Genomic DNA, 26687 nt, shown 5'->3' on the forward strand with positions numbered 1-26687 from the left:
AGGGGCAATGTTTCATTTCACTTTCACATTATGCTTTCTTGGTAAAGCATGTTATAAGCTAGCTTGCTTAACATTGACAATATGGTCAAACTATCTACAGTACACTGAACAAAAATATGAATGGAACATGTACAGTGTTGGTCTCGTGTTTCATGAGCTGAAATAAAAGATCCCAGAAATGTTCCATATGCACTAAAAGCTTACTTTAACATTTGTTTACATCCTTGTTAGTGAGCGCTTCTCCTTTTGCCAAGATAATCCATCCACCTGACAGGTGTGGCACATGAAGAATCTGATTCAACAGCATGATCATTGTGCACCATGTGCTGGGGACAATAAAAGGCCACTCTAAAATGTGCTGTTTTGTCTCACAACACAATGCCACAGATGTTTCAAGTTTTGAGTGAGCGTACAATTGGCATGCTGACTGCAGGAATGTCCACCAGAGCTGTTGCCTGAGAATTGAATGTTCATTCTTCTACCATAAGCCACATCTAACATTGTTTTAGAGAATTTAGCTGTATATCCAAACGACCTCACAACCGAAGACCATGTGTATGGCGTTGTGTGGGCTAGCAGTTTGCTGATGTCAACGTTGTGAACAGAGTGCCCAATAGAGGCGGTGTGGTTATTGTATGGGGAGGCATAAGCTATGGACAACGAACACGGTTATTGCATTTTATCAATGGCAATTTGAATGCAAAAAAATACCGTGACGAGATCCTGAGGCCCATTGTGAGGCACCTTTTTTTTAAAGGTATATGACCAACAGATGCATAGCTGTATTCCAAATCATGTGAAATCCATAGATTAAGGCCAAATTAATGTATTTCAATTGACTGATTTCCTCATATGAAATGTAACTATGCAACATATTTGAAATTGTTGCATGTTGCGTTTATATTTTTTGTTCAGTTTACATTATCCAAATTGATACATTTTGTAGATGTCAAACATTTGTTTGTTCTCATCTTTTGGTTGAAAAGATGAAGGGTCAGTGGTGAAACATGCAACTGGAGTAACAACATCCCCCCCCCCCCCCCCCCCCCCTCTTAATTATGACTTAGAGGGTCATTCAAGTGAAACTTCCCAGTCTTTCAAGTAAGTAGCTTAAACCTGCAGAACATAAAAACCATGACCATGACATAAAAACCATAAACTTGATTTCAGGCATCTAACTTACCTAATGAATAACAAATGACAAGTAACCAGAATTTCTGTTGTTTTTTTAAAACAATTAATCAACTGCTAATTCAAAATCAACTTTTTATTTTCTACACTTTTACTACATCTTTCTGTCATGGCATGATTCTTCCAAACAACAAAAGCGACTGTAAATGTTAATCAGCAAAGGCTTTAATACGTGTAATCAATCAATACATAAAAACATAAAAGTACAAGTCCTTCCCAATCCCTGTGAAACTAAATCAAATCAAATGTATTTATATAGCCCTTCGTACATCAGCTGATATCTCAAAGTGCTGTACAGAAACCCAGCCTAAAACCCCAAACAGCAAGCAATATGCACATTATTGGGATCCCTGTTTAATACGAACTAACACAGCTGGGTTTTGAATTCACAGCTAAGAGAGAGGGAGCACTATAGTGGGCACTAATATTTGATATGTTAACACACAGTATATTATATATACATCACATGAGACTAAGCAGTTAGCCTATTAAAATGTTTATCTGACTCCATAAAGATAATGAATATGTACACACGACTATGGTTGAGTTACAGTAATAGACAATGAAGAAAATACTGAGAATGGAATTATAAATATACGTGCATTTAATTCATGGATTCAGTTTAAAGCTTAAATTACAAGTAAATTCTGACATAAAAAAAAACGGTTATTTTGAACGCAGTATTTGCTGCATACTGCAGTTATACTGCACTGTGACTGCAATCTTTTTTCGTAAGGGCACTGCTGCAACATGACCATAAACGTTGCATCTGAAACAGCGGAGTGGATTCTGCACAAAATTTCTAACAGGATAACTGATATAACCTAACAGTCCAATTGGATAGAAACCTAGTTTTGGACACCCTATTCCTAGTCCACTCCACTTTGGACCAGGGCCCGCATAGGGCTGAGTGGAGGGCGGGATAAATCGCTTCGGTGTAGATTTCCTGTAAATCATTTACACAATAAATAGCCTACAACGGCACTGATCAGTATTCGAATCGTATAATAATAGCCGAATTAAATTTCGAATCTTATTTACAGTAAACGTACAGATGTTTTGTTCAAAGAAAGGTCGTATTTTCTCTCATCGTTCCAATGTAGATTGTCCTACTACTCGATCCGTAGGTTTGTTTCCGGAAATTCTATTGTTTTTGTGTATGCTTTTTGCGTTGGCTCTAACTAGCTAACAAGCTAACTGCCATCTCTCATTATCTCTGTTATTTATATTTATTACAATAGCCTCATGTACATTAACTGCTGCATCTTATCTCTCGAAATGATAAAAACGTATTACTAGGACAGTCACTGAGTCAGACAACAACTTCCAATAGTAGCTAGATTTGCTAGCCTGTTAACACAGACAGAAGGGTTTAGTTTCCAGTATATTTGCTGCAAACATTAGCTTCCTATCATTTTTTTTTGACTCGATTGCAGGACTGATTCGCCTGTACAAAAGTAACTAAACGTTACGAATTCGTAACTGTATCTAGTTACACATAGACAGTTTGCTATGATGTCCGAAGCCACCTTAACCTTCCAGTCTCAGCTCTCCGGAGTCATGGAGACGGTATTCAAGGCTGCTATGTACGAGATCACAAGGCTGGTGGACGATAGCTTCATGAAGGAAGTGTCCCGGAGCCGGGAGCAGGTCGAGTCGCTGAAGAAGCGGCTGCAGTGGTCGGAGAACAGACGCAGGGATAGGGACAGAGAGGGAGGCCGTATCGGGAAGTGTGCGGACTGTGGAAGAGCTAACGACGAAGCCAAGGAGAGAAGCTCTGGAGCCTCACAGACAGGTATAGAGAGAGACATCTAAAGACAGTATCTCTCTCTCTCTCTGTCTCTCTCTCTCTCTCTCTCTCTCTCTCTCTCTCTCTGTCTCTGTCTGTGTAACTCCAAGTCAATCACACTTCTGTGAAATCAAACTGTCCACTTAGGAAGCAACACTGATTGACAATAAATTTCACATGCTGTTGTGCAAATGGAATAGAAAACAGGTGGAAATTATAGACATTTAGCAAGACACCCCCAATAAAGGAGTGGTTCTGCAGGTGGGGACCACAGACCACTTCTCAGTTCCTATGCTTCCTCGCTGATGTTTTGGTCACTTTTGAATGCTGGCAGGGCTTTCACTCTAGTGGTAGCATGAGACGGAGTCTACAACCCACACAAGTGGCTCAGGTAGTGCAGCTCATCCAGGATGGCACATCAATGGGAGGTGTGGCAAGAAGGTTTGCTGTGTCTGTCAGCGTAGTGTCCAGAGCATGGAGGCGCTACCAAGAGACAGGCCAGTACATCAGGAGACTTGGAGGAGGCCGTAGGAGGGCAACAACCCAGCAGCAGGACCGCTACCTCCGCCTTTGTGCAAGGAGGAGCAGGAGGAGCACTGCCAGAGCCCTGCAAAATGACCTCCAGCAGGCCACAAATGTGCATGTGTCTGCTCAAACGGTCAGAAACAGAGTCCATGAGGGTGGTATGAGGGCCCGACGTCCACAGGTGGGGGTTGGGCTTACAGCCCAACACCGTGCAGGACGTTTGGCATTTGCCAGAGAACACCAAGATTGGCAAATTCGCCACTGGCGCCCTGTGCTCTTCACAGATGAAAGCAGGTTCACACTGAGCACGTGACAGATGTGACAGTCTGGAGACGCCGTGGAGAACGTTCTGCTGCCTGCAACATCCTCCAGCATGACCGGTTTGGCGGTGAGTCAGTCATGGTATGGGGTGGCATTTCTTTGGGGGGGGGGCCGCACAGCCCTCCATGTGCTCGCCAGAGGTAGCCTGACTGCCATTAGGTACCGAGATGAGATCCTCAGACCCCTTGTGAGACCATATGCTGGTGTGGTTGGCCCTGGGTTCCTCCTAATGCAAGACAATGACAAGACCTCATGTGGCTGGAGTGTCAGCAATTCCTGCAAGAGCAAGGCTCCAATTGAGCACATCATGTCTCGCTCCATCCACCAATGCCACGTTGCACCACAGACTGTCCAGGAGTTGGCGGATGCTTTAGTCCAGGTCTGGGAGATCCCTCAGGAGACCATCCGCCACCTCATCAGGAGCATGCCTAGGCGTTGTAGGGAGGTCATACAGGCACGTGGAGGCCACACACACTACTGAGCCTCATTTTGACTTGTTTTAAGGACATTACATCAAAGTTGGATCAGCCTGTAGTGTGGTTTTCCACTTTCATTTTGAGTGTGACTCCAAATCCAGACCTCCATGGGTTGATAAATTTGATTTCCATTGATAATTTGTGTGTGATTTTGTTGTCAGCACATTTAACTATGTAAAGAAAAAAGTATTTAATAAGAATATTTCATTCATTCAGATCTAGGATGTGATATTTTAGCGTTCCCTTTATTTTTTTGAGCAGTGTATATATATTTATATATATATATATATATATGACACACACACAGTACCAGTCAAAATTTTGGACCCACCTACTCATTCAAGGGTTTTTTGTTATTTTTACTATTGTCTATAACACATATGGAATCATGTAGTAAGCAAAAAAGTGTTAAATAAATCTAAATATTTTAGATTCTTCAAAGTAGCCAGCCTTTGCCTTGATGGCAGCTTTGCACACTCTTGGCATTATCTCAACCAGCTTCACCTGGAATGCTTTTCCACCAGTCTTGAAGGAGTTCCCACATGCTGAGCACTTGTTGGCTGCTTTTCCTTTACTCTGTGGTCCAACTCATCCAAAACCATTTCAATTCGGTTTAGGTCGGGTGATCAGCCTGACTAACCGGTGTCTGTATGTAGCCTCGCTACTGTATATAGCCTCGCTACTGTATATAGCCTGTCTTTTTACTGTTGTTTTATTTCTTTACTTACCTGTTGTTCACCCAACACCATTTTTGCACTATTGGTTAGAGCCTGTAAGTAAGCATTTCACTGTAAGATCTACTACATCTGTTGTATTCGGCGCACGTGACAAATCAACTTTGATTTGATTGTGGAGGCCAGGTCATCTGATGCAGCACTCAATCACTCTCATTCTAGGTCAAATAGCCCTTATGTAACCGGTGTGAAATGGCTAGCTAGTTAGCGGGGTGTATGTTAATAGTGTTTCAATCAGTGACATCACTCGCTCGGAGACCTTGAAGTAGTTGTTCCCCCTGCTCTGCAAGGGCCGCAGCTTTTGTGGAGCGATGGGTAACGGTGCTTTGTGGGTGACTTATTGATGTGTGCCTGGTTCGAGAGGGTGTCTGGTTCGAGCCCAGGTAGGGGTGAGGAGAGGGACGGAAGCAAAATTGTTACACTTACACAGCCTGGAGGTGTGTTGGGTGTTTGTCCTGTTGGAAAAACAAATGAGTCCCACTAAGCACAAACCAGATGGGATGGCGTATCGCTGCAGAGTACTGTGGTAGCCATGCTGGTTAAGTGTGCCTTGAATTCTAAATAAATCACAAACAGTGTACCAGTAAAGCACCATCACACCACCTCCTCCATGCTTCATGGTGGGAACCACAAATGCAGAGATCCTCCGTTCACCTACTCTGCGTCTCACAAAGACACGGCAGTTGGAACCAAAACTCTCAAACTTGGACTCATCAGACCAAAGGACATATTTCCACCGGTCTAATGTCCATTGCTCGTGTTTCTTGGCCCAAGCAAGTCTTCTTATTGGTGTCCTTTAGTAGTCGTTTCTTTGCAGCAATTTGACCATGAAGGCCTAATTCACGCAGTCTCCTCTGAACAGTTGATGTTGAGATGTGTCTGTTACTTGAACTCTGTGAAGTATTTATTTAAGCAGCAATTTCTGAGGCTGGTAACACTAATGATCTCATCCTCTGCAGAAGAGGTAACTCTGGGTCTTCCTTTCCTGTGGCGGTCCTCATGAGAGCCAGTTTCATCATAGCACTTGATGGTTTTTGCAACTGCACTTGAAGAAACTTTCAAAGTTCTTGAAATTCTCCGGATTGACTGATCTTCATGTCTTAAAGTAAATAGGGATATCTTCTGTATACCTTGTCACAACGTAACTGATTGCCTCAAACGCATTAAGAAGGAAAGAAATTCCACAAATTAATTTTTAACAAGGCACACATGTTAATTGAAATGCACTCCAGTTGACTACCTCAGAGGCTGAGAGAATGCCAAGAGTGTGCAAATCTGTCAAAGGGTGGCCACTTTTTTGGTTACTACATGATTCCATATGTGTTATTTCATAGTTTTGATGTATTCACTATTATTCTACAATGTAGAAAATAGTACAAATAAAGAAACTCTTGAATGAGTATGTGTCCAAACTTTTGACTGGTACTCTTACCTAATCTATCCATCTATCCATCCATCCATCCATCCATACATACATACATACATACATACATACATACAGTCGTGGCCAAAAGTTTTGAGAATGACACAAATATTAATTTTCACAAAGTCTGCTGCCTCAGTTTGTATGATGGCAATTTGCATATACTCCAGAATGTTATGAAGAGTGATCAGATGAATTGTAAAGTCCCTATTTGCCATGAAAATGAACTGAATCCCCCAAAAACATTTCCACTGCATTTCTGCCCTGCCACAAAAGGACCAGCTGACATCATGTCAGTGATTCTCTCGTTAACACAGGTGTGAGTGTTGACGAGGACAAGGCTGGGGATCACTCAGTCATGCTGATTGAGTTCGAATAACAGCCTGGAAGCTTCAAAGGGAGGGTGGTGCTTGGAATCATTGTTCATCCTCTGTCAACCATGGTTACCTGCAAGGAAACACGTGCCGTCATCATTGCTTTGCACAAAAAGGGCTTCACAGGCAAAGATATTGCTGCCAATAAGATTGCACCTGAATCAACCATTTATCGGATCATCAAGAACTTCAAGGAGAGCGGTTCAATTGTTGTGAAGAAGGCTTCAGGGCTCAGAAGAAAGTCCAGCAAGCGCCAGGACCCTCTCCTAAAGTTGATTCAGCTGCGGGATCGGGGCACCACCAGTACAGAGCTTGCTCAGGAATGGCAGCAGGCAGGTGTAAGTGCATCGGCACGCACAGTGAGGCGAAGACTTTTGGAGGATGGCCTGGTGTCAAGAAGGGCAGCAAAGAAGCCACTTCTCTCCAGGAAAAACATCAGGGACAGACTGATATTCTGCAAAAGGTACAGGAATTGGACTGCTGAGGACTGGGGTAAAGTCATTTTCTCTGATGAATCCCCTTTCCGATTGTTTGGGGCATCCGGAATAAAGCTTGTCCGGAGAAGACAAGGTGAGCGCTACCATCAGACCTGTGTCATGCCAGTAAAGCATCCTGAGACCATTCATGTGTGGGGTTGCTTCTCAGCCAAGGGAGTGGGCTCACTCACAATTGTGTCTAAGAACACAGCCATGAATAAAGAATGGTACCAACACGTCCTCCGAGAGCAACTTCTCCCAACCATCCAGGAACAGTTTGGTGACGAACAATGCCTTTCCCAGCATGATGGAGCACCTTGCCATAAGGCCACTAAGTGGCAGTGTTTTTACAACTAATGCCGGTTTGCCTGAGGCTGATGCCGTGCAGGTGTTTTTACACATGCATATACAAACACTCTCATTCAAATAAACACATACAAGATCACACACATTCATGTAATAGTGCCAGACATGCACACAAACATATAAAGTAGTTATTGCTGTTATGATTTTAGGTGTCCTTGATGTCATTTTTAAATGTATTATTTTGTTTTATTTGTTTGCTGTTTTCTTCTGTCTTTTCCTTTTTTTCTCTGTAGTTCATTCTCTTGGTTGTTGGTGTTTTGGGGGGTTCTTGGGGGTGGGGAATGGAATGAATTGTATTTTATTATTTTTTTCTTCTGGGGGGGGGGGGGGGGGGGACTGTGGAAGGAGGAAAAAAATGTGATAACTAAACATAAATATTTTGGTTCCATGGCCAGGAAACTCCCCAGACCTTAATCCCATTGAGAACTTGTGGTCAATCCTCAAGAGGCGGGTGGACAAACAAAAACCCACAAATTCTGACAAACGCCAAGCATTGATTATGCAAGAATGGGCTGTCATCAGTCAGGATGTGGCCCAGAAGTTAATTGACAGCATGCCAGGGTGGTTTGCAGAGGTCTTGAAAAAGAAGGGTCAACACTGAAAATATTGACTCTTTGCATCAACTTCATGTAATTGTCAATAAAAGCCTTTGACACTTATGAAATGCTTGTAGTTATACTTCACTATTCCATAGTAACATCTGACAAAAATATCTAAAGACACTGAAGCAGCAAACTTTTTGGAAATTAATATTTGTGTCATTCTCAAAACTTTTGGCCACGACTGTACAGTGCATTCGGAAAGTATTCAGACACCTTGACTTTTTCCACATTTTGCTATGTTACAGCCTCATTCAAACATTTATTAAATAAATGTTTTTCTCAACAATCTACACACAATATCCCATAATGACAAAAACACATTTCTTGAAATGTTTGCAAATGTATTAAACATAGACAGGAATACCTTATTTACATAAGTATTCTGACCTTTGCTCTGAGGTTCGAAATTGAGCTCAGGTGCATCCTGTTTCCATTGATCATCCTTAAGATTTTTCTACAACTTGATTGGAGTCCACCTGTGGTAAATTCAATTGATTGGACATGATTTGGAAAGACACACACCTGTCTATATAAGGTTTCACAGTTGACAGTGCATGTCATAGCAAAAACTAGCCCTGAGGTTGAAAGAATTGTTCATAGAGCTCAGAGACAGGATTGTGTCGAGGCACAGATCTGGGGGAAGGGTACCAAAACATTTCTGCAGCATTGAAGGTCCCCAAGAACACAATGGCCTCCATCTTAAATGGAAGAAGTTTGGAAGCACCAAGACTCTTCCTAGAGCTGGCCGCCTGGCCAAACTGAGCAATCGTGGGTGAAGTGTCTTGGTCTGGGAAGTGACCAAGAACCTGATGGTCACTCTGACAGTTCCTCTGTGGAGATGGTTGTCCTTCTGGAAGGTTCTCCCGTCTCTTCAGCACTCCACCAATCAGGCCTTTATCGTAGAGTGGCCAGACGGAAGCCACTCCTCAGTAAAAGGCACATGACAGCCCACTTGGCGTTTGCCAAAAAGTACCTAAAAAACAAGATTCTTTGGTCTGATGAAACGAAGAGTGAACTCTTTGGCCCGAATGCCAAGTGTCACATTTGGAGGAAACTTGGCACCATCCCTACGGTGAAGCATGGTAGTGGCAGGATCATGCTGTGGAGATGTTTTTCAGCAGCTGTGTCTGGGAGACGAGCCAGGTTCGAGGGGAAAGATGAATGGAGCAAAGTACAGAGAGATCCTTGATGAAAACCTGCTCCAGAGCGCTCAGGACCTCAGACTGGGGGCGAAGGTTCACCTTCCAACAGGACAACAACCCTAAGCACACATCCAAGACAATGCAGTTGCTTCGGGACAAGTCTCTGAGTGGCCCAGCCAGAGCTCGGACTTGAACCCGATCGAACATCTCTGGAGAGACCTGAAAATAGCTGTGCTGCGACTCTCCCCTTCACACCTGACAGAGCTTGAGAGGATCTGCAGAGAAGAATGGGGGAAACTCCCCAAATCCAGGTGTACCAAGCTTGTAGCATCATACCCAAGAATACTCGAGGCTGTATTCGCTGCTTCAACAAAGTACAGAGTAAAGGGTCTGAATACTTATGTAAATGTGATATCAGTTTATTTTTAATACATTTGCAAACTTTTCAGAAAACCTTGTTTTGTTTTGTCATTGTGAGGTATTGTGTGTAGATTGATGAGGGGTAAAAAACAATTCGATCCATTTTGAAATAAGGCTGTGGTATAACAAATTGTGTGAAAAGTCAAGGGGTCTGAATACTTTCCGAATGCACCGTATATATGGAGGAATCACTCTGAAGTTTGGCTGCTGTAATGTGTACCTTCCATACTTTGGTGATCACTGACCAGACAGTTGAGTTGGTGGTAAGATGCTTTATTTCCTCCTCTGCACTGATGCGAGGAGACTCCATTATTCACAATTCAGCTTTCCTTTTAGTTGAGATAAATGTTACTCTTTGTTTACCTGTGGCCAGGTGTGGAGAGGGGGCGTGGCCTGAAGCAGGAGAAGGTACTAGGGGAGGAGTGGAGCAGCTGTGGGGGCGTGGCCGGGGAAACAGCCTCGCATGACCTGGAGGAGGCCGATGCCATCAGCCCTAGGAGAACCTCTGAGGTAAGTAGGGGACTGAATAAACATCAGTGTTATAGAACCTTCAGATAAAAATGTACTGTGCAGAACAGATTAGAACTTGTCTTTCAGGGGGAATAGGGGACCATCATGCCAGGTTTATTCATTCACTGCCAGTTTATCCATCGTTTAGTTAGAATCAACTTCTTAATTTCCTTTTGCAGCCCGCAGACGTCGGAGGTCAAAAGCTGGACAGCCTGCTGAAAGAGGAAGCTCTCCACAACACTGAACTACAGGAGAGATGGGGCGTCTGCCTGGACGGTGAGTTGTTTACAACAAACACAACAGGCCATCTTTATGATGAGAATGAAAAGGAGTAGCTTCTAATATGTTGTTATTGGTATTATAATAAATCAACTTGAAACTAAGTTCAAATTTAGCATTAGTTATTCTACCACAGTTTCTAATATTGACAATGCCTCTAATGCTAATGCTTCTAATACCTCATGTCTCCTGTGTTCTTCAGGGGCCGACGGTTCAGACGTCTCGGGGCCCAGTAAGAGTTTCAGTGAGCAGGAGCTGCAGCAGTGCCAGGATGACTGGGGGTCTGGTCTAGACCAGGATCCTGAACCATCGGGTCCCGAGGGAGACTCAGTGGACCCCACCGACCCTCTCTACCGCCCCCGCTACAGCATGGAGGACCTGGGGGTCAGCTTTGAAAAGTCTGGTTACGGCAGTAGTGGTAGTGGCGACCATCTTCTAGACATGGAAGGGCTGGATAGGCTTCCTGGTTCTCCGTCTCGTCTGGGGGGGCTGAGCTACGGAGCTGCAGGTCACTACCAGGTGAACCTGGGAGGGTCTGAGGGGGGAGACCATCACCATCGCTCCCACACGCCTGGCCCCCATCGGAGCCAGAGGGAGCAGGTGGGGTCGCCAATGCCATCCCCCCACCCGGAGGTGGGAGACCTGAACTGCCTGTTGATCAACGAGGAGGGGTACCCTGAACACGGTGTTCCGGACTTGGGTAGTAGATCCGGCCACAGGGGGCTAACCTCCATCCACTCTGGGAGCTCAGCCCACAACAACAACACAGAGAGCCTGTATGGTGCTGCTGACGACTTTGGACACTCTTTAAACCTCAGAGATCGTTCACAAGAGCAGGTAACAGGAGGAGAGGGGAGGCATCATGCCTGCAATCAATGTTCAATGATCTTCCCAGATTCTGGTTCCCTCAAGGCCCACAAGCAGAAACACAAAACTGGGAGATGGTCGAATTCAGGGCCAGGGACTCCATACTCCCGCACTCAGTGCGGTAAGACCTTCACCCAGGCCTGCAACATCAAGGTCCAAGCCGAGGGCCGCCACCTCTGCAGCCAGTGTGGCAAGGGCTTCACCTCCTTCTCTGACCTGAAGAGGCACACATGCAGCCAGACGGCAGACAAGCCCTACTGCTGCTCTCTCTGCGGGAACAAGTTCAGTCGGCTCTGGAACCTCAAGCTGCACCGACGCATTCACACACAGGAGAAACCCCACCGCTGCACCATGTGTGACAAGAGCTTCACACGGGCGGACATTTTGAAAGTCCACAAGCGCACCCACACCGGGGAGAGACCGTACTGCTGCGCTGTATGTGGACTCCGCTTCAAACAACTGAACCATCTGAAGTCACACCAGCACAAACACAGGCCGGATCTCCTGAGCAGAGTGGTGGTCTAGAAAACTGTTTAATTTGACATTGAGAACAATTTTTGGGGTGATCAATTGCTTTTTAATAAGGACATTGAAAATATGAACTGTTGGAAATCTGTGTTAAATAAGAATGTATGCCTTAAATTATAGACTATGAATTGTCTGTCATAATGACCATGTCAACCTAACAAACATTTGAATATAGGGCATTCATGTGCTTATGGGATGGTGTAAGTCTGCCATGATTGTGTTCAAGTGCTTTTGATGTCAGACCAATAAAAAGCTTTGCTTACCATTGACAATATGGTCAAACTTATCGTAATTTTTTTATGTTTTGGGTGAAAGGTCAGTAGTAAAATGTCAACTCCTGGAACAATATTATGTCAGTTTCCCACTTGCAATTATGACCTGGAGGGTTAAGTCCAGCCCAGATTTTTATATAAAAACACTAAAGTAGTAGTTTTATTGGGCCCTAATCTATGGATTTCACGACTGGGAAGACATATGCATGTCTTGTGTTCGTCACAGAAAAAAAAAAATGGGACTCAGGATCTCGTCATGGTCTTTCTGTGCATTGAAATAACCATTGATAGAATGCAATTAGCTTATGCCTGCCCATAACATAACCCCACCATGGGATACTGTTTGACAAAACTGCACATTTTAAGTGGACATATTATCCCCAGCACAAGGTGCATTTATGTAATAATTATGCCACACCTGTCAGGTGGATGGATTATCTTGGCAAAGGAGAAATGCTCACTAACATGGATGGAAACAAATGTGTGTTTAATATTTGAGAGAAATACGCTTTTTGTGAGTTCTTTTATTTCAGCTCATGAAACGTTTATTTTTGTTCATTGTAGTTCAAAACCACAGAACATAAACACCATGACGTGAACACAGTACACCTACATTTAAACTTGTTAAGGCTTCAAACTTTTCTAATGAATAACGAATTATAGCAAAATAACCAGAATTCATGTTTTAAATACAAATAACCAACTCAGTCAACTAAAATAAAACAAATTTGTAAAAACATTTTTTTACACTTAACTACATCGTTCTCTCGTAGCATGATTCTTCTAAACAACAAAAGCGGCACCAAATGTTTATAAAACAAAAGCTTTGATACTTTTAATGAATCAATACATAATAAGTCCTTCCCAGTCACTGTCAGAATAGATTGGGATCCCTGCCTCATTAACACTAACACGGCTGGGTTTTGAATTCACAGCAAACGGAGATAACTATTCCCCCTCAATAGCTCCTATGACACCCTATCTAAGTGCACTACCTTACAAGGGCCTGCCACTGTTTCTGGTCCAAAGAGGTGCACTATATAGGGAATAGGGTGTCATTGAATATTTTTCCCCCGCCGTCTATCGGTCTTTGTGTACCGTCTTCAGGTGTTTCTTCAGATGGCCAGTCTGTTTGAAGCGCTTGCCACACTCGGAGCAGGTGTAGGGTTTCTCTCCGGTGTGGACCAGTTTGTGGTTCTTCAGATTATTGTAATCCAGAAATCCCTTCCCACAGTACGAGCACCAGTGTCTCTTCTCCCCGTTATGCCACATCAGGTGAACATTCAGCTCCACACGCCTCTTGAACCGCTTCACACAGAGGGAGCAGGCAAATGGTTTCTCTCCAGTGTGAACGCGGATATGAGCCTCCAGGTCACGCTGTGTAATTAAGCGTTTGTCACAGATTGGGCAGACGAACGGACGCACGCCGCTGTGGACCACCTGCTCATGCTTAGTCAGGCCGAAGCGGTAGACAAAGGTCTTGCTGCACTGCGGACACTGGTGGCCCCGCTGATCACCATGGACGCGGGCGTGGCGGTTGAGGCCCTTGAGGTCGGGGAAGTCCTTACCGCAGGCAGAGCAGGCGAACGGGCGCTTCCCTGAGTGGAGGGAGGCGTGGCTCTCTAAAGCAGCGGCGCTGCTCAGGACACGACCGCAGTCTGCACACTGGTTCTTGGCGAGACGTTTCCGTGGAGCCTGGGGAGACTGTTGGAGCTGTAACGGTCCCGGTGGTGACCACATCGGTTGTGATTGGCGGTATCGGCGCGCCTGCTGGAAAGTCCGTGGGGACTTTTTGAAGTTAGAGCGAGGGCTGACGGTGACAATGAAGGGGATAGGTTGAGGGGTGGAGGGAGACCGTTTCAAATTTAAAGTCGCCACGGCCGCAGAACGAGGTCTTCCGCGACGAGGGGTGGTGGAAGTGACCTTGAAGGAGTGAGGCTGTGGGTTAGGAGGGGTGGCAGGAGGAGGGTTTGTGTTGTCCCCTGTAACCTGGCGAGGGCTGGTGCGGCGTGGGCTGGAGGCAGCTTGTGGGCTGGGTCTGTATGACCGGCGGCGCTGTGGGTTGGAAGGCAGAAACTGTGTCTGTGTGACCAAGCCTCTTAGCTCTGACCTCAGACCTCTCTGTGAGGCCTTGGTGACCTTTGACCTACTCCTCTTAGCCTGGGCTAGCGCCAATAGTCTCTGAGCCTGCACCCAGGTCATGCTTCTCTTCTTGGATTTGGACACACCTCCAACAATAGGTGACTGTCTGGTCGGAGAGGTCACATCAGTGTTAGCTCCTCCCTCTTCCTCACTGATGATGTGGTTACTACTTCCTTGTCCACTAGACTTGTCGTCAGCCGTCTCACCATTAGCTGTGTCCTCTACTACATCCTGGTCAACGTGTGATTCCCTGGACTTTTCTTCTCCGTCCTCCATCACCTTTGAGTAGTCGTGGTCTAGAGGGGTGGTTCTCTCTCCTCTGGGTTTCTTAGCAACCACTGGAGAAGGCATGCTGTCCTGGGGGCGGGGCCTTAAGCGGAGGCGGAGACCGGAGAGGAGCGCTTCACGTTGACTTGACTTTTGCTTGCCGCCTACCTGGACAACAATCTCCTCCTTATTCTCGCTGGCGGGGGTCGTCTCCGTAGCAACAGACCTGGTCATCACAGCTTCCGTAGATGTGGCAGGGAGGGGGGAAAGCCTCTCCCCCTCATCTTCCTGCCCCTCTTTTTCCTCCTCCTTGTCTTTCTCCACCCTCGGTGGAGCACATACTCGGGGTACTACTGACAACTGAGCTAAAAACTGTGTCTTAGACATCTGACAGCAGCCAGAGGGTGTAGTTCCAGCAGGGGCTGACAGCTGTAGAGGGGTTTCATAAGATGTCTCTGGGACAGAAGGTGACTTTGGTCCGGGCACGGTGGAGGAGTGTTGCACATGCTCAGTGACCAACAACACCTGCTTCTCAGGAGGGCCGGCAGGTTCTGTCAACTCAGTAGGAGATGGAGCGGACTGGACAGGCGTTGGCGGACTTGCCGTGGCAAGACCCGACTTCTCCAAAACTGTAGGCGGTTGTGTCTGTGTTGGTGGTGTGGCCGTTGGTCCATCAGGTACAGCTGTAGGCCTAGCTGGTTGTGTTGAGGGCACTGCTATTGGATGAGCTACAGGTAGAACGTCTGTGTGGGACTGTGCTGGTGATGGTCGAGGAGATGGGGATGGACGAGGGGGTACGGGGCTGGGCTGTGTATTCTGAAGAGGGGTTCTGGGTAACCCGGAGATGACAGGTGGCGGGCGCTCTGACGATGCTGCTGTCGACTTCACCGCTACAGTCGACTGGACCGCTGTGGTCGTTTGGACAGTTTCTTTTGACAGAGTAGTTACCGTGGACTGGGCCATTACAGTAGACAGGACAGTTGTTGTAGACTGGATAGTGGCTGCTGATTGAGGAGATGCTGTCTGGTGTAATGTTGGAGACTCTGCTGTTGGTATTACAAGTGACTGCTGTTCTGCTCCAGGGGCCTGGCCTGCACTGGTAACTTCTCTGGTCCTGGGCTGGGATGGGCTGAGAGCCTGGGGGGTCTCCTGGGTGTCTGGATCTCTCTGGAGGGGGGCCTCTGCTGAGGTAGGCTGGGTGGTAGGAGGCCTTTCCTGGGTGTAACGGTTGACCAGGGCCCTGACGGCTCCAGGTGGGACCAGGGCTACAGAGGGAGAGAGATTGACAGGATAGAGAAAGGTAGAAGGGAAAGTTGAAAGGGAGAAACAGAAAGAAAAAAAGACAGAATAACAGTGGAGAGATTATTATAGATATTATTAGAGCCTGGTTCTCATCCCAATACTGTTTAATACATTGTAATAAGATGTGTGATTCAGAAGCAGGTCTCCCTAGTTCCTACCTCTGCCTGGTAACTCTCTGAGAGGTTGTCTGCGGACCAGAGTCGGGAGATCTCCCCCCTCCTTCTTCAGCAGTATGTACCCGGGGGAGTAGTCATCAGAATAGTCTGCCTCCTGGGGTGGGGGGACAATGCCAACAACAACAGGTTATATTAGTGTCAACATAAACTCTGACAAAGGCTGTTAGGCTCATGTACGTAAGTTTAAATAAAAATAAGAAGATTCCAGTAAGTGCAGTGTACAGGTGTTTCCTTTTCTCTGGGGTCAACAACAATAGGTTGAGCAGAGGGGTGGATGAAAACCGATCGGTCCGTGCTATCCGGGATCTTTAGGACTTCCCTACCCCATTGAAGTTAAAATGTAAAATGGTTAGGTAGGGGTTTAGGACAGGGACGTCGCAACGATCCTTGATAGCACTGACCCAAACAGATCGGGGACTCGGGCTAGGTGGGGACTGTCTTACCCAGTCCACCTCCTGTTTGATCAGCACTAAGGCAGTCTGTGGGTTGCCCTCCTCGTCGTAGGCCCCCCGGTGCACCTCCGTCCCCTGGTTCTCCTCCCGCCGGTGCTGCACCCCAGCCCGAGGCAAAGCATGCGCTGTCAGGACTGGAAATACCAGATCAGGGGAGAGAGAGTGGTTAGGACATACGCCTGACATAACATCATGTGTTGCAACACACCGTACCGATAGACCACACCTCTCAAACCCCAATTTTCTTCTGTGATATATTGTAGTCTGTAGACCTTTGAAAAAAATCCTACAACTGTTAGCTAAAGATCTAAGCCCATAATCATAAGCCTAATGTGTCTACTGCTACTACAATCAATACTACCGCTGCTACGGCTGCCGCTGCTACGGCTGCCGCTGCTACGGCTGCCCCTGCTACGGCTGCCGCTGCTACGGCTGCTACTGCTACGGCTGCTACGGCTGCCACTGCTGCTACGGCTGCCACTGCTACGGCTGCCACTGCTACGGCTATCGCTGCTACGGCTGCTGCTGCTACGGCTGCCGCTGCTACGGCTGCTACGGCTGCCACTGCTGCTACGGCTGCCACTGCTACGGCTGCCACTGCTACGGCTGCTACGGCTGCCGCTGCTACGGCTGCCACTGCTACGGCTATCGCTGCTACGGCTACCGCTGCTACGGCTGCCACTGCTACGGCTGCCACTGCTACGGCTACCGCTGCTACGGCTACCGCTGCTACGGCTGCTGCTGCTACGGCTGCTGCTGCTACGGCTACCGCTGCTACGGCTGCTGCTGCGGCTACCGCTGCTACGGCTGCTGCTGCTACGGCTGCCACTGCTACGGCTGCCGCTGCTACGGCTGCTACGGCTATCGCTGCTACGGCTACCGCTGCTACGGCTACCGCTGCTACGGCTGCCGCTGCTACGGCTGCCGCTGCTACGTGAAAGTGGCATGCACATCTGTCCAGTAGTTTATGAATATATATTGATGAGAATGAGAAACTTAAAGGATGCTTTGACTTGAGACAAATTCATATTCATCTGTGGGTGTTCAAGGAGCCATTGAAACTAGAAGTCCAAAAAAAGTGACAACGAAATGAAGGTAAAATATATATATTTATTTTTTGTTTGCCCCTACCCTCTGAACAATCCAAAGTTGGTTTGAGGTGACTAGGTCACATGGTCAAGGACTAATTTAATTTAAAGTGATTTTGTATATGAATATCTTTACACACACTGAACAAAAATATAAAACGCCACATGCAACAATTTCAACGATTTAGGTGAGTTACAGTTTATAAGGAAATCAGTCAGTTGAAATAAATTAATCTATGGATTTCACATGACTTGACAGGGTTGCAGCCATGGTGGGCCTGGTAGGGTGGTGGGCCTGGTAGGGTGTAGGCCCACCCACTTGGGAGCCAGGCCCAGCAAATCAGAATGAGTTTTCCCCCACAAAAGGGCTTTATTACAGACATGAAACAGAGGAGTATTTCTCAGCTGTCCGGGTAGCTGGTCTCAGACAATCCCACAGGTGAAGAAGCTGGATGTGGAGGTCCTGGGCTGGCATGGTTACACGTGGTCTTCAGTTAGACATACTGCCACATTTTCTAAAACAATGTTGGAGGTGGCTTATGGTAGAGAAATTAACATTCAATTCTCTGGCAACAGCTCTGGTGGACATTCCTGCAGTCAGCATGCCAATTGCACACTCCTTCAAAACCTGAGACACCTGTGGCATTGTGACAAAACTGCACATTTTAGAGTGGCCTTTGTCCCCAGCACAAGGTGCACCTGTGTAATTATCATGCTGTATAATCATTTTCTTGATATGCCACACCTCTCAGGTGGATGGATTGTCTTGGCAAATGAGAAATGCTCACTAACAGGGATGTAAAACCCAGTTTATGCACAACATTTGAGAATAATACTATTTTTGTGTGTATTGGAACATTTCTGGGATCTTTTATTTCAGCTCAGGTGAATCACATTTCAGAAGTTATAAGCAGATAAATCAAAATTAATCTTGTGTATTTATTTACCAAAAAGTTGTTCCAATGTCTACCTGGGTTACTGACAGGGGAAGTAGCAACTCGTAAGCAAGGCCCAGGATGTGATATGCGTCGGTCAATAGGTTGTACCGACTAAGAATACGGTAGCAACACACTGGACAGTCCTTGCCAGATGAACAGCTCTTGTTCACCATCTCCACCTTGTCTTCATTTCCTTCAGGCCCATGATAGTCCTGGTTGTGTATTCTTCAAATCCCCATTGTTTTAACCTAGTCCACTGTTCTGCCAGACTCATGAGCTCACTCTGTAAATTGACCACTGTTGCTCTGCTGTCAGATTTGATCAAAAATGTGCTTAGTTCTTGAAGGGCTGTCTGTGGAAGGCCACTGGATGTTAGCTGACTAAAGTTTAGGGTCCAGAAGAGCCATGTCGGGATACAAAGTGCCATTACTCAGAAATAGCTGATGGATGCCATCTATAACTGTATCCAGTATTTGATTATGTACACCAATCCTGTATGCGCTCTTTGCCCCAGTAAATGTCTCATTGTGCCATCTCTCCGAGCATGGTTTTCTTCTTTCGAGCCCTTTTCATTGGCAGAGTGGTCTCTAACTCCAGCTCTGTTTTCCCAACCCATTCCTGCAACTTCCTGTTGGCCCACTGAACAACTGTGTCTGCAGCTGCCTTGACTTTTTCTAAATGTCTAGCCATTCCTTTCAGCTACTCCTCTGTAGACACAACCATACGGTGCGCAGACAGAATGTCCATTCCACTTGTTTGAAGATATTCTGACACTGGTGAGGTGACCTGAAATATTCTGAGGAATATCTGAGCTGTAAGTATTGTTTCATACTTCAGCAACCCCTCAAAGTATCCCCGTGCCTTGACCCTGGAAGTAGTGTTGATGTTTTTCTGATCTTGCATGGTGAGAAGGACATCAGCATACAGACCCTCATCTGGATTTCCAAAAGCTCCAGAGACCTTCTTTCAGGCACTGAAAGCGTGTCTCTCCAATTGGAGCAAGACGTCTGTCTTGGGTCCTTGCTCTGCTTCTCCCAAATGTTCATCCTCTGGTAGGATTCACGGAAGAACACAGCTATATTGTTATTGAGAGAAACCTGACCCACTTGCCAAGACACTTTCTGTTGTGTCTGTCAAAACCAGGTTCAAAATGTGTGCACAGCACCACACATGCACTTGATTGTTGGACTTTGCAGAGAGCCGGGCAGAGAAGCCTTTATACTGACCTTACTGGAGGCTCCATCAGTGGAATTGCCAAGGCACTTGCTGATGTCAAGCGTCATGTTTTCCAGTACTTCACTCAGTACCTGGACAACTGGACAGTATTGTCCAATGGATGCCTCACATTTCACCACAGCCACAAGCCTCTCATGGATGATGTGTGTTACATATCTGACTATGACAGAGCATTGATCTTGTGTTGTAATGTCCTGCGTAGTGTCAACCTGGGCTGAAAACACACCAGCTTCCTGGGTTTCACTTGCTACGGTGGCCTGCGTTGTGTGTTGGATGGTGGTAATGACGTTATCGACGGTAGTCTTTGACAGAGTGATTAGAGAGCCCCTGTCCCCTCTGTCCCCAGACTCATGCTTTTCTTATCCCTGTTGTCTTCGGTCTTACGCTTCAGCTGCAAAACCCTGACTAACAGTTGAACTGGTATCACTGGGCTGCTCTCTCTCTCTCCTCTGTGCTGCCAGTGCCTTCAGGCTAACTAGGCTGAGATGATTGACTGGTAACGGCGCCAAATGAATAATGTGTTATTTTTAAATATTTGGCTTCATCAGCCTAAAGGGACTTCAACCACTTCTCTCTCCGCTTTTCAGCACCTTTACGTTTTTTCTCTGTTTGTCCATCTTGCTCCACTGCACTATGTATTCAAATGTCACCACTTAACAGAGATGGGAAAGGGGCGGGGCCCAGGTAAAGTTAGAATGGACTGGACCAAAAGTAATTGGCTGGGAGAGAGAAGCTGACAGATGTAATACCCAACCACAGTGCCAGTGGGCTGGCAGCTCACTCCCCTGGGCCAATCAGACACACAGCACTTTGTTACTTTTAATTAAGTAGGGGCTGGGGCTATTTATATTCTACGTTGCATCGACCCCAACTGTCAAGCGGACCCACTGGGAAAACTCCTGGTGCTCCAGATGGCCAGTCCATCATTGACACCTCCACTGTGGGACTCTCTAGGATCTCACTAGCTGGTGCAAGGCTCGGCACTCCTCCTTGCTTGTTCTGCCCACTCTGAATAATTTGCTCCCATTTGGAAATGACAGGCTCTGGTCTATTTTTTATTATAATGTTAGCCAAGACCAACAAGACCAAAACGGACTATACAGCTGCAAGCAGTGAGTAGAGTTCCAAACGGACAGAACTAAACAAGTTAAACGTCTGACCTGTGATACAATGTTTTCCACACACACAGCTATGTGTAGCCTACTTGGACACCGCGTCCCCCCACAACGACCAGCCTGAAGCCACAGGGCTCTCTCACAAACTCCATGTCCCTATGTGAGAGCATTGGGAAAATTAAAGGGAAGCAAAAGGGAGTCTGTTGCGCAACTGAAATGTGTCTTCCGCATTTAACCCAACCCCTCTGAATCAGCGATGCAGCCTTAAATCGACATCAACCGCGCCTTGGTAAAGGGGTAGACATTTCGGTTCCTGGTCCAACGCTCTTAGTCGCCCCATGTGAACTGTACAGCGACATTTCGGTTCCTGGCCCAACGCTCAACGCTAGGCTACATGCCGCTCCTTGTGAACTGTAGGTCGGGATTTTTGACCTGGCTACATGTACATCGAACAACGCAGCAGTGATCAGTAGGGACGAATGTCGGGTTCCACCCATTTGTGGTCGAGGGGAATTCCTTATTATTACGTGATTATCGACTTGGTGTCGCCTCCCCCTGTACCGCCGGTTGCTTCTCGCCACTGTCCAGGCCAAGCAGCCCACATCATCTGAAGTGTCTGGCTAGTTTCGCCTCCAACTTCTCCATACACTGACTTGGCTTCATTTCCGCTTGTAACATACACCTGACATGTTGAGTTCTCCAGGGAAGCTATCAGCCTGATGTAGAGTTTACTGGTTACGTTCCAAAAAAGGTGTATACAAATTAAACGTATACATTAAGCAGTTTGAGGAAATATTCTCAGCGTTGAGCCTTCATGCTCAGTTAAATATCTAGGCTATTAGGATGTTTGTTAATTTGAAGTTAGCTTTGCTTAACTAGTCCAGGAGCGTACTCATTCCGCCGATTCTGTTGCAAAATGTTTCGGAAACAAACGGGGCGGGAACTACCTGAATTTGTCAAATAGAAACTCGTTTGTTGTAAAACCATGATAGATTGTGTGGCGGAATGAATACACCCGTTTTCTACTCACCGCATTGAACGCCAATGTCACGTTTGCCGATACGTGATGTTCTTTGACTCGGTCCAGGCTCTGCGGTTTGTCGTTCACTTTCACCCGTTGATTTCTTCACATTTTCGAGTGATCGAAGCCTCGTTTTGAGGTCCTCGTTCTCTTCTTTTATTCTAGATATTTCGGCTCGCAGTTCCTCAATAGTTTTTTCAAAAAGTTTCGTTGTCTCGGTGACTGCAGTATTCAATACACTCTCCATAACAAAGGCGAACTGGGTTTGAAAACATTCTTTCGACATGTTGGCGGCAACCAGCTTCACCCCACACTTTCGATTATTATTTCCAATGTAATGTACAGGATTGATCAGAATCGGCGGCCTATGTCCGTGACATCATGGTTTCTCTTTCCACTGTGGACCACTGAGGTATGATATTAAATGGAGACTGAGTGCAAGATGGCCGACCGCTGTTTTAGGTAATCTACCCACGTTCGCGTACGCCGACTCATGGAAGGTCCATATCCGGGTTGTCCGTTTGCATCCGGTTTATACAGACCAACATCACATGCGCACTAGCACTCAGGGGGAGCAGCTCAGATAGCCGTGTTCGAGAGCCACAAAGTAACTGCAAGCTGACTGATCCACAAATCACCTTGCATCGTAAATAACGACTAATTATGATTTGTAGATTAGTCAGAAATGTATCCATGATACTCGCAGTTTTGATCCTCTCGAACACGGCCAATATGTTCGTCTGTGAATGATGGGGAACAAATTTGCCTCAGCGACAAACATTTTACTAATTCAATGGATGTTATGTACAAGAAGGCAATGGAACTCTGCGCACAATGCACAGTGTGACGTTCTGAGTGGTGGGCGGGATAAACCGCTTCAGTGTAGATTTTTCTGTCAATTTACTGAAGGATCGATCAAGCTTTTCATTGGTGATCATGTAGAAGTTAATGGCGTCGATATATTAGATAAATGTAACAACAATTTAGTCAGAGAAATTATAAACAGGATGTTTACCCCTGCAACAATTTTTAAACGTAATCTTCATTTGGCAGCGTGCGTGGACTATTGTCTCGTTAAAATACAACTGGGGACTTCAGTGCTTTCAAAATAACAGGTGGGGGTAGAGAGACTAGAGTAGTGGGGGCGATTTTTTGGGAGCGCGCTTGTTTGAAATTGAAAAGTGTCGCGGTAGCTTTTGATAAAGAATAACGTCATGACGAAGCAGCTGCATTTTCAGTGGGATGTACTGTTGAGCGCTACATCCCGAGGGGTTTGTGCTGATTGTACGGATATTGTGACAGCCGGTTAAATGGCGTCCCTTGAGAAATCAAGAACAATATGTATGTGTGTATGTATGTATGTATGTATGTATGTATACATGTATATGTGTCAGGAGAAGTGCAGTATTGTCATTAGGAGTCTTATACTTGGAATACGTGGGAGGGGAAAAAGAGTCAGAGGAGGTCTGAGAGAGAGGGAGGAAGATGGTGAGCTTGGGTCGGTTAAAAATGGGGTGAATGTTTGTTAAAGAAGAATGTTCGAAAGTGTAAGCAGAGTGAACTGAAGACAGGAGGAGAAATGGAAGTGAATGAGGGAGAGGTATCGGAGGTGGTCGGTGTGGGGAAGTTCTCGGACCCTGAGGCTTTCACAGAGGGTCAGGATAGAGATGAGTCTGTGACAGTAAGAGTGATGTTTTGGGGGAAAGTGGACCCTTGCCCTTTTGTCTGATCCATTTGTGGTTTCAGGGTTGGTGAAAACAGAGTTGGGTACTCAAATCAAATCATCAAATCAAATTTTATTTGTCACATACACATGGTTAGCAGATGTTAATGCGAGTGTAGCGAAATGCTTGTGCTTCTAGTTCCGACAATGCAGTAATAACCAACAAGTAATCTAGCTAACAATTCCAAAACTACTACCTTATAGACACAAGTGTAAGGGGATAAAGAATATGTACATAAAGATATATGAATGAGTGATGGTACAGAGCGGCATAGGCAAGATACAGTAGATGGTATTGAGTGCAGTATATACATATGAGATGAGTATGTAAACAAAGTGGCATAGTTAAAGTGGCTAGTGATACATGTATTACATAAAGATTCAGTAGATGACATACGTATACAGGATATACGTATACATATGAGATGAATAATGTAGGGTATGTAAACATTATATTAGGTAGCATTGTTTAAAGTGGCTAGTGATATATTTTACATCATTTCCCATCAATTCCCATTATTAAAGTGGCTGGAGTTGAGTCTGTGTTTTGGCAGCAGCCACTCAATGTTAGTGGTGGCTGTTTAACAGTCTGATGGCCTTGAGATAGAAGCTGTTTTTCAGTCTCTCGGTCCCAGCTTTGATGCACCTGTACTGACCTCGCCTTCTGGATGATAGCGGGGTGAACAGGCAGTGGCTCGGGTGGTTGTTGTCCTTGATGATCTTTATGGCCTTCCTGTGACATCGGGTGGTGTAGGTGTCCTGGAGGGCAGGTAGTTTGCCCCCGGTGATGCGTTGTGCAGACCTCACTACCCTCTGGAGAGCCTTACGGTTGTGGGCGGAGCAGTTGCCGTACCAGGCGGTGATACAGCCCGACAGGATGCTCTCGATTGTGCATCTGTAGAAGTTTGTGAGTGCTTTTGGTGACAAGCCAAATTTCTTCAGCCTCCTGAGGTTGAAGAGGCGCTGCTGCGCCTTCTTCACGATGCTGTCTGTGTGGGTGGACCAATTCAGTTTGTCTGTGATGTGTACGCCGAGGAACTTAAAACTTACTACCCTCTCCACTACTGTTCCATCGATGTGGATAGGGGGGTGTTCCCTCTGCTGTTTCCTGAAGTCCACAATCATCTCCTTAGTTTTGTTGACGTTGAGTGTGAGGTTATTTTCCTGACATCACACTCCGAGGGCCTTCACCTCCTCCCTGTAGGCCGTCTCGTCGTTGTTGGTAATCAAGCCTACCACTGTTGTGTCGTCCGCAAACTTGATGATTGAGTTGGAGGCGTGCGTGGCCACGCAGTCGTGGGTGAACAGGGAGTACAGGAGAGGGCTCAGAACGCACCCTTGTGGGGCCCCAGTGTTGAGGATCAGCGGGGTGGAGATGTTGTTGCCTACCCTCACCACCAGGGGGCGGCCCGTCAGGAAGTCCAGTTGCACAGGGCGGGGTCGAGACCCAGGGTCTCGAGCTTGGTGACGAGCTTGGAGGGCACTATGGTGTTAAATGCCGAGCTGTAGTCGATGAACAGAATTCTCACATAGGTATTCCTCTTGTCCAGATGGGTTAGGGCTGTGGAATCGGTGAAGGTAACCAGAAATGGTCTTGTGATAATTGTTTGTGTTTATGTTGGTCAGAGGGAGAAGGCGGTCGGCGTTAAACAAATGGGGGTGTAACAGTATAACTTTAGACCGTCCCCTCGCCCATACCCGGGCGCGAACCAGGGACCCTCTGCACACATCAACAGTCACTCACGAAGCAGCGTTACCCATCGCTCCACAAAAGCCGCGGCCCTTGCAGAGCAAGTGAAACTACTACTTCAAGGTCTCAGAGCAAGTGACGTCACTGATTGAAACGCTATTTAGCGCGCACCGCTAACTAAGCTAGCCGTTTCACATCCGTTACAGGGGCAAGACATTTGAGGGAGGGTCCTAGGTGTGAGAATTGTGCAGAAGGGCATGTGGCAGCAGTGTGTAGGAGGGAGGTTCCTAGGTGTGAGAAGTGTGCAGAAGGGCATGAGACAGCAGTGTGTAGGAGGGAGGTTCCTAGGTGTGAGAAGTGTGCAGAAGGGCATGTGTTAGCAGTGTGTAGGAGGGAGGGTCCTAGGTGTGAGAAGTGTGCAGAAGGGCATGTGGCAGCAGTGTGTAGGAGGGAGGTTCCTAGGTGTGAGAAGTGTGCAGAAGGGCATGTGACAAAGGAATGTGTAGCATTGGGGAAAGTAGTGGTATGTGTTAATTGTAGTGGTGCCCATGGGGCTGGGGATCAGAAATGTCCCGTTCATGAGAGGCAGGTTGAGGTTTCCAGGGTTAGAGTAGTGCAGAAGTTGTCGTATGCTAAGGCAGTGAAGAAAGTAGAGGAAGATGGATAAAGGGGGAGGGATCCTGAGAGGAGTGGTGTGACTAGTAGATCTGTACCAGTACAGAGGGATAAACCAACAAGAGATATATGTTTCAGTAAGATTGAATTTTTAGCATTTATAGCAATGGTTATCAACTGTACTGCAGGGATGGAACGCAAGTCGCAGACAATTGAGTTTGTGGTGGCAGCTGCAGAGAGGTATTTGGGTGTGAGAGACTTGACATCAGAAGAGTTACAGGGTGTGTTAAGTGGTAATGTCTCTTTCAGGTTGTTGGCATGAGGTAGGACTAAATATATTTAAATAGTGGAGTAGGGTTGTTTTTTATTGTTATTTTCAAGCAAAGTATAAAGGAGTTGTACTCCAGTCTAGTAAGTGGCGGTAATGCAGCATATTGGATGCCAACCAGCTGTTAAACCTCATCGAAGAAGAAATAAAAAACTAGCTCCGACTTTGAAAAATCGATTTGAACGGTCATTCAACTCGGAATTCCAACTCGGGCCTCTTCATAGAGCTCTGACCTGAAGATCACTGACGGCATGAATTGACGTCGTATTTTTCCGTGGTCCCATTTCACATAGTTATTT

The 26687-nt window shown here is 46.3% G+C and overlaps 2 protein-coding genes across 2 annotated transcripts; one reads left to right on the plus strand and one right to left on the minus strand.

Moving 5' to 3' along the window:
- Positions 1-1944: 1944 nt before the first annotated feature.
- Positions 1945-12292, plus strand: LOC110497235 (zinc finger protein 628). The gene is made up of 4 exons (XM_021573241.2): positions 1945-2986; positions 10213-10349; positions 10529-10625; positions 10831-12292. The coding sequence occupies exons 1-4, from the start codon at positions 2704-2706 to the stop codon at positions 12018-12020; spliced, it is 1707 nt and encodes a 568-aa protein (XP_021428916.2). The 5' UTR covers positions 1945-2703; the 3' UTR covers positions 12021-12292.
- Positions 12293-12813: 521 nt separating this feature from the next.
- On the minus strand, positions 12814-22541 carry LOC110497226. Its single transcript, XM_036954159.1, has 4 exons — positions 22042-22541; positions 16626-16768; positions 16165-16276; positions 12814-15969 (listed from the first exon to the last, which is right to left on the minus strand). The coding sequence occupies exons 1-4, from the start codon at positions 22316-22318 to the stop codon at positions 13376-13378; spliced, it is 3126 nt and encodes a 1041-aa protein (XP_036810054.1). The 5' UTR covers positions 22319-22541; the 3' UTR covers positions 12814-13375.
- Positions 22542-26687: the final 4146 nt, after the last annotated feature.

The sequence above is a fragment of the Oncorhynchus mykiss genome, chromosome 19 (genome assembly GCF_013265735.2).
Source record: "Oncorhynchus mykiss isolate Arlee chromosome 19, USDA_OmykA_1.1, whole genome shotgun sequence".
In the NCBI taxonomy this organism is placed as follows: domain Eukaryota; kingdom Metazoa; phylum Chordata; class Actinopteri; order Salmoniformes; family Salmonidae; genus Oncorhynchus; species Oncorhynchus mykiss.